We start from the raw sequence: 9,456 nt of genomic DNA on the forward strand, positions 1-9,456 counted from the left end.
CAGTTTATTGTTTGATATTAAGAAAAGTATGTGCAATAAATAAATAAAATTTATGTTACTATAAACTATAATGAATGTTTTGTTATATTATTAAAAAATTAATCCAAATTTACTATTATAAACAATCGAAATCCACAACAATATTTTGAATAGCACGATGTCCGAATATTAATAAGAGTCACTGTACGTAGAAAATGAAAAAATGGGTTTTCGTCAGTAAAGTGGTACCATACCGGTATATACCGGTATTAAAACCGATTTCCCAAATACCGGTATAATACCTAAACCTCACAATATGTCGGTTTCAGTTTACCGGTATAATACCTAAACCTAACAATATTTCGGTTTCAGTTTACCGGTATAATACCTAAACCTAACAATATTTCGGTTTCAGTTTACCGGTATAATACCTAAACCTAACAATATTTCGGTTTCAGTTTACCGGTATAATACCTAAACCTAACAATATTTCGGTTTCAGTTTACCGGTATAATACCTAAACCTAACAATATTTCGGTTTCAGTTTACCGGTATAATACCTAAACCTAACAATATTTCGGTTTCAGTTTACCGGTATAATACCTCAAAATATTTCGGTTTTCAGTCTCTGGTTGAAACAACTCCTTCCCTGAGGGATGAATGTACTTTGAGCATTGAATTTTGCAGATTTCTGGAGGCTTAAAATTCTCAAAAATGTGTAAACATTCGCAGTTTGGTAACGACGTCCGTAATCGATAAGATACATATAATGTTTTTTTATAATTTAATAATAATTACCGGTTTATAATGCGGGACCAATCGTTTTGTCAAGGTTCCGTGGTGTAGTGGTTATCACGTCTGCTTTACACGCAGAAGATCGCCGGTTCGATTCCGGTCGGAACCATTTCTTTTTCCCTCTAATTTTACGTTTTATAATATTGAAAGGCGTAAAACACAACCTAGATATACGGTCGAATAATTTTAGAAACAACAGAACTCGTCGATATGACGGATTTCAGATCTTCTTTTTTTTTTTTTTAATTTTCTTCAATTTTTGTCGAAATTAAGTCTGTTCTGGATAGAAACAAGTTCATTCATTTTTTATCTTTATAATATACATGTACATGTATATAATCTATAAAATATTATAAATTAAATTTAAATTGAATTAAAATATTATATATTAAATTTCAATTGAATTATAATATTATAAATTGAATTTAAATTGAATTATAATATTATATATTATATTTAAATTCAATTATAATATTATAAATTAAATTTAAATTGAATTAAAATATTATGTATTATATTTAAATTCAATTATAATATTATATATTAAATTTAAATTCAATTATAATATTATATATTAAATTTAAATTCAATTATAATATTATAAATTAAATTTAAATTGAATTACAATATTATCAATTAAATTTAAATTGAATTAAAATATTATATATTAAATTTCAATTGAATTACAATATTATAAATTAAATTTAAATTAAATTGTAATATTATAAATTAAATTTAAATTGAATTACAATATTATAAATTAAATTTAAATTAAATTGTAATATTATAAATTAAATTTAAATTGAATTGTAATATTATAAATTAAATTTAAATTGAATTACAATATTATAAATTAAATTTAAATTGAATTAAAATATTATATATTGAATTTAAATTGAATTACAATATTGTAAATTAAATTTAAATTGAGTTATAATATTATATATTGAATTTAAATTAAATTACAATATTATAAATTAAATTTAAATTGAATTGAAATATTATATATTAAATTTAAATTGACCTACAATATTATAAATTAAATTTAAATTAAATTACAATATTATCAATGAAATTTAAATTAAATTACAATATTATAAATTAAATTTAAAATTAAAATTATTAATTAGTCATTTTGATCACTTTGATAGTTCTAGTATTAATTCACAAAGAAGGCAGAGAAAAGTGTGTGTGTGTGTGTCAAGTGTTGTTCTATCTGTTTTCAGATGTTAACGCAGCGGACAAATTGACGTAACATTGAAATGTTGCTGCCGTTGCTGATGTTGCCGCTATGAACGAGGGCCGGTGCTACATCGATTCGCCCGTGCTCGCTGAACATCAGCTATTCAACCGGAATGGGAAAGCACTCAGGTGTGATTATCATAAACGCAGCCTATACCACCACCGTGTATTATATTACTCGTTCCCCGTTTAATTGCACGCGACAAGAACGGGCGTATGCAGCGGCCCTGTTCCGATGATTTATCGCCCGTAATTGAAGAGTAGAAATCTGAAAGACCTCGCTCGCGCCATAACTTTCAGTTAATCATTCGTCAACTTTTCGTAGCAACTTTCGTAGCACGCATTTAAATAATCGTTCACTCGCCGTTATCATCGCGGTTCATCACGACCAACGACAGATGAAACTTTCACGCTGGTTGCTTTTCCAAGTTCTATTCAAACAGACACGTAACACTCGCGTTAAGGAGGCAGGACAGTTAATATTAGCAGTTTAACATTAATACAATAAGTTACAAGCGTTAACATTAAAATTAACGTCAATATTATTATCAATTTCACTCACGACTCGCGAGCCAGCCATAATTTGGAAAGCTGTTGTAATTTATCAGGGACGTACTCATCTCGGTAACATGCCGAATGCCACGCTGAATTTCTTACTATACTCCATTAGGTGTGATGTTGAAATATTATCCGCAACGGATAAGTTGAAACGTATTAAATATAAACGTAATGTTTAATGGATTTATTTTTATTGGGGTTCCTTCGATTTTCACTTATTCTTTATGACGATTTTATTTTCATTATATAGCAAAATTGAGAGTTGCACAAACCGATATATTTATTATTATTATTTATGTATTATTTATATATTTATAATTATTATTTATTTATTATTTACATATTTATAATTATTATTTATGTATTATTTATATATATTATTATAATTATTATTTATTTATTATTTACATATTTATAATTATTATGTATGTATTATTTACATATTTATAATTATTATTTATGTATTATTTATATATTTATAATTATTATTGTTTATTTATTATTTATATATTTATAATTATTATTTATTATTTGTATATATATAATTATATATTTATTATTTACATATTTATAATTATTATTTATTTATTATATATATATTTATAATTATATATTTATTATTTACATATTTATAATTATTATTTATTTATTATTTATATATTTATAGTTATTATTAATTTATATATCACATCGTTATAATAACGAAGCTAATATCGAAAAATTTGGAATGTATCATCAACATTCACGTTTCTGAAACTGATCTTCGATGAATAAATGAATTATGTATTTTTACTGATCTTCGGTGCCCCTATCGCATTCAACGTGTCGAGAGTGAAGTATTTCCGTCGTGGAGAATTCAATTTGGCAACTGTGTTTAATCAATTAGACGCGTTACAAATTTCAAATGATATTCATTTCCGTGTGCCGCCGTAGTAACTCGTCATTTCCGACCCAATTCTCTCCTTCTTTCCGTGATTAAAATTCACGAAACTTCGTCAATCAAATTAGCGAAACGTTAATTGTACGTGTGTTGCATGTTATTGTTTCATTTCGAAAAAAAAAAGAACTGTAGAAATACAGTAACTTTAAGAGATTACAGCCTCTTCGGAAGCGAGGAGTTTCGAATGAAAAAGCGCAGAATATTTTCAACAGAGTGGAGAGCATCACCAGTGTAATTATCGTTGAACAAATGTGTTGAAGGGGAACGATTAAATACGATGGAACGTCTGTGGTATAAGCAAACAGATCGTTCGTATCGTAATTGGATAAATTACGACGTTCCCGACGTTGTGTAATTACAACTCCAAAGCGGTAGTTCCAATCGTTCTGCAGATGGCATGTTGAAAACAGCTTTGATTTCAGGGGATCGAAGAAAAGCGTGCTGTTTTATACGACCGACTGTGGGGACGGGAAAGAGGACCTCGGACTCAAGCTTCAGCAGCGCTCAGTTTCTCTGGTAAGTTTTCACCAAATTGTTCCTAAACGAATTAATAACAATAAGGCAGATAGGGGAACTCGGCTTAAAAACAATGTCGGTAACGGTTATTTACAGAAAGGAAATTTCTTCGTCGATTTTTTTGACAAGACATTATTCTCTAAACTAAATTTAATTTTGGTGCATTTGATGTAGGTTACTTGTACAATTAAATTTTTATATCGTGAACAATGTAATAATATAATTAAATATATTCAATTGTGGTATACGTGTGATTTAAAGACATAGATATTTGTTTATTCGACGTTTTCCCAAGATTTGTAATTATTTAATTGTGCGTCTTACAAATTTATATAAAATTTATTTACCTTATAATATTTATATAAAATTTATAGATTGTAATATATAATATAATATTGCAGTATATAATATAGTATAGTATATATTTTCTCTACAAACTTCAGATACAAGAAAGAATACTCTATGCGTTTCATAATTCAAATAGAGTGATGAAATCTGAGATACAATATTAGAAGAATGAAATCTAGATAAAATTATAGGTGAATATCCCAGAAAGAGGAATCTCATTATTGATTTCAATGAGACATTTAGTATCTCTTATCTCATAAATTGACTTTAATTTTGATGTATTTGGTACAAATTATTTACATAATTAATATAGATTATATTCAGTTATGACTTAAACAGATAGATATTTATTATTCAATTATCACATCTCAAGATTTATACGTAGTTATTGTAATACACATCGTCTTTATAAACTTCAAATATTAGAAAGAATGTTCTAAGCGTTTCCATATAATTCAAATGAAGAGAAATGAAGTCTGAAGTACAAATAGAGGAATGAAGTTGTAGATGAATTTACAGAAAAATTGACTTCAATGAGACTCTGTTGTTCTAAAGTGAATTTAATTTTGTACTAGATGTAAATTATTTGTAAAATTAGATTTTTATACTACAATTCAATTATGATATTATAATATAATCATATGATATATAATCGTATAGATATTTATTATTCAACAGAAATTCACAATCTAATTATATATATATATATATATATATATATATATATATATATATATATATATATATACTTATACCTACATAATTTAATATATCTCAAAGTATACTTACAACCACATAATTTAATTACATATCTCAAGATTCATAGATAGATACATTGTCAATATAACATCCAGGTAAAAATGTAAGCAAAAAAAATTTCCAGAAAAGGAATTTCCATTGATTTTGTATACAATACCAATTTTTGTATTACGTGTATTACTCGTCGTACCAATTTTTCCATGTAATGTTATCTTATTTATAAACATGTGTGTAAAAAAAAAAAAAACAACCGGAATTATAGTAATTCCAGCAACCTGTCGTCTAAAACAGTTTCGTGTCGTTTTAAATCGACAGTCGTAGAACAAAGAGAAAAAAGAAAAAGAAACAGACGTTCGACTATCCCGGTCTGGAAATAAATCGTAGCTCGTAGGATGGTTTGGCCATCTAATCCCAGATTAGGCGTGTCTACTCCGTATCTCTCTCGTCTTCCGGGATGTTGCGGAACGTGGAGACTACTCGACTCTACGTGGAAGCTTCTACTATGTAGAAGCCTGTCCCAATGATTACACGTTGCTCGACTCGCGATACACAACCTCTTCTCGAGCACACCCACGATCCCTCCGATTAACGAACGCGAGGACGATCCGTGGCGAGCTGAGGCTGCTTTTAATTGCTTCAATTAACTACGTCGAGGCAGCACGATCGACGCCAGGAGAGATCGGTAGGATGTTTCGTTCGTCGTCGTCGTCGTCGATCGTCAGAAAGTGTACCTCTACCTCTGATACAACGTCGATGACGTTCTTTGTTCGCGGAGTTACCACTCTCGAGGGACACGCGAGACACTGCGGGCATCAATAACCGTTCTATCTACGATATGTATCTACAATTTCAAGCGTCGTCAAGTGTGTAGGCCCCGTACGTGTTCTATCGAATGACGAATCAATTAATGCTTTGAGAGACGATCGCAATTGTGGCAGGAACACGGCTGAATTGCTTGAGAATTAACCGCGGTGCTTATCTCGGTGCAATGATCCAGACGAGTCAGTGGGACAATGAATGCTGAGAGGTTTCGTCTCGATTAATTGATACTCGAACGATTAGACGTAGAATCTCACGACGGTTAGACGATATTATGTGAGATGTTAATTTTAACGTCAACTGTGGAAACTAATCTTGTGTCGACGCTAGAACTCATTGGGCATTGAAATCCAAAAAATAGAGAGTGTACTTTAATACAAGCGGAGTGTACAAGCTTCTGTTCGTACATTTTACGAATTAAATAAAATAAATGTATGTTGTTTTGCATCTAACGATGATTATAAATTAGTCATTTTTGACATTGGTAGTTTCAGTTTTGTCAAGTGGAATATCTACGTCTTCCGGGTTAGACAGAAGTTTCACTTGTTTCATCAGAAACAATATAAGAAAAAACTAGTTACGTTAATTTTAAATTAGATCTAAGTTCAAACAAGATTCTCCCATTATATTTTGAAAGTTGTTTCTCTCAAAAATTAAAGAAAGTGCATAATAAAAAAAATTACTTATATTTTAGTAGGAAGTGATTTTTTGCTCCACCCTATGTCTGGTTGACCAAAAAGTAAAAGCTGTTTTTTTAATGAACTTTGAATTTCCTTCTCAATGTGTTTTACCATCCTGTATTTGGGCATTTAGCAAAGATGTTTTTTTAACGAATTTTAGATTCTATTTGATTTCTAAACTTTTCTTTAGCCTTCTTCAACGTGTTTACTACCTTGCATTCTTCCTTTAGTAAATTTTGAATTTTATTTTATTTTTTTATACGCTTTTTTCAATCTGCTCACCATCCTGTATTTAAGCATTTAGTAAAGGTGTTGTTTAAATGAATTTTTGATTTCATTTCATTTCTTTTCTTAAGAAAGCTTTTTGCAATATATACATATAATACTGTATATAATATAATATAATATAATACAATATAATACAATACAATACAATATAACATAATATAATATAATATAATACAATACAATACAATACAATACAACATAATATAATATAATATAATACTCATATAATATAATACTATATAATGTAATATAACATAATATGATATAATACAATATAGTATAATATTATATAATATAATATAATACTCATGTAATATAATATTATATAGTATATTATATTATATAGTATAATATAATATAATACAATACTCATATAATATAATATAATACAATACTCATATAATATAGTATAATATAATACCCTGTATTTGTGCATTCGGTAAAGGTGTCTTGTTTTAATAAATTTTGAATTCTATTCGTTTCCCAATACGCTCACCATCCTGCAAACTCATACTACTATTTTCTCGTAAAAATTCAGATTGGGTCATAATGCGTCCCTCGCGTTCCCTATTCCCCAGATATCTCTCCGGCAGATTTCACTTTCTCGGAAGTTTAGAATCACTCTTGCGTCGATGTAAATGTTCAGGGACTCTCTTTGTGACCCAAACCTTCGAAGACTCTGTCTAAAAAAAATCTAAAAAACCAAAACTCCTTCGGGTATAAAAAGAAAAAAAGGTATTTTTTTTTTTTTCTTTTCATTCGAATCCCCTTGGATGATCGTCCTAAACACTAAGAATGCTGCCTGTTTTAATTAAATTAACCCCTTGCGCTGGCAACTGGTACGCGGACCATAACGAGCGACCGAAACCGTACACAATAATTCGTCGCTTTCTTTTCCCTTTGTGCCCCGTCGGCGATGACTGTCACTGGATAGAAAATAATTATTAAGAAGCTTACATACTTATCATTTGTTTTGTCCTCCGGTTACGATTAAATATACACAGAACTAAGAAAATGTTGCAATTTGGGAGACAAAAATTCTCGTGGTTAAAAGCCGAAAGTAACTTTCAAAATTCGAGGTCGTTTCATTTTCAACGGTAAAGAAAATAAAAGTGAAACTGAGAATGAAAATTGCGATGGAGGGGTCGACGTACTCGCTCGATTACACGATCATCGTGTGCATACGTACGTACGTAAGTGTCTCTCTCTCTCTCTCTCTTTCTCTCTTTTGCACGAGATGATGCGCCGTGCAGAGAGCCGTGAGAATTCTCCGAGCATGCCCAAGAAATCGTAATTCTCACGAGCCCTACAATCCGGGTACATTCGCGTAATTTCTCGGCTGTTTGGCCGCAGTCACACGCCATTTGCCCGATGGCGGCTAGAAAAGGCAGACAGGCACGCATCATTCTTGAAGTTGTATTTAGAACCATCGCTTCGCCTTGGTTCTTCCTCCTCTCTCTCTCTCTCGCTGTCTCGACATTGAACACGCATTAAGCACGCTTTCATAACTTCCCATTGTACAACGTTTATCCAAGCCTATACGCGCCACGTGCACGTTATATTGACATTATAAATACGCCTTTGGTCTTTAAAAACGACCAGCAGAAAGTTTGCGATTTTTCACTCATCCGGCGTGCGACGCGTGTTACCGTATTTACTCAGCGATAGCAAGCAAATCGATGGCTGGTAATTTGTAACGAGGGATTTATAAGAGTTGGGGAGTGAACGCGATGTAAATTAAGAGCGGTGCGTGTTGGCTCTGTTCGTCAGCATTGATCTAGTACAACTTCGACGAATTTCCTCGATGATTTCGGGGAAGATTTTTGCAAGAATCTAGACGAGCCTCAGGCTTCTTCAGGAGGGGAAGAACTCATCGTCGAAAATCGTGATTAAACGTAATTGTCTCTCTGGTAGTGAAGAATTGATCGCCTGTGAAAAATATTCCGGGTATTAGGTTACTCTACTGCGAAGACGACTCACGAAGGACGACCTGTCTGTCGATCGTGACAGGAAAACCGCGACACCACCGTGTGACACGAAATGTGTGGTCAAAAAGTGACCTCGCGAAGCTGATACCTCAGGTCCCTCGCAACTTTCACCAACTGTCTGTTTTTAACTTTGCCAAATTAAAGCTTGGTTAAGTCGAACATCTAAATTAAAAATTCAGTAAAAATTTAAATATTTAATTCGACCGATCTTCTTGTCTGACAAAATTTTGGGACTCTAAAGTTATATTGTTTATATTTTATTATATTATATTATCATATTATATTATATTATCATATTATATTATATATTTTATTATATTATATTATCATATTATATTATATTATCATATTATATTATATATTTTATTATATTATATTATCATATTATATTATATTATCATATTATATTATATATTTTATTATATTATATTATCATATTATATTATATTATCATATTATATTATATATTTTATTATATTATATTATCATATTATATTATATTATCATATTATATTATATATTTTATTATATTATATTATCATAT

General features: G+C 30.1%; 1 protein-coding gene and 1 non-coding gene across 4 annotated transcripts in view; both read left to right on the forward strand.

Moving 5' to 3' along the window:
- Nucleotides 1-9,456, forward strand: part of LOC122528985 — a 66,157-nt gene that overhangs the window by 39,392 nt on the left and 17,309 nt on the right. For all 3 annotated transcript variants that reach the window (XM_043654682.1, XM_043654681.1, XM_043654680.1), the window contains 2 exons: nucleotides 2,001-2,145; nucleotides 3,937-4,030. In XM_043654682.1, the coding sequence (XP_043510617.1) occupies nucleotides 2,066-2,145; nucleotides 3,937-4,030 (174 nt within the window). In that variant the 5' untranslated portion in view covers nucleotides 2,001-2,065. The remainder of the gene's footprint in view (nucleotides 1-2,000; nucleotides 2,146-3,936; nucleotides 4,031-9,456) is intronic.
- Trnav-uac lies at nucleotides 811-883 on the forward strand. The gene has a single exon. It is a non-coding gene; the product is annotated as a tRNA-Val (tRNA).

Source organism: Frieseomelitta varia, unplaced genomic scaffold (genome assembly GCF_011392965.1).
Source record: "Frieseomelitta varia isolate USP_RPSP 00005682 unplaced genomic scaffold, Fvar_1.2 scaffold_274, whole genome shotgun sequence".
In the NCBI taxonomy this organism is placed as follows: domain Eukaryota; kingdom Metazoa; phylum Arthropoda; class Insecta; order Hymenoptera; family Apidae; genus Frieseomelitta; species Frieseomelitta varia.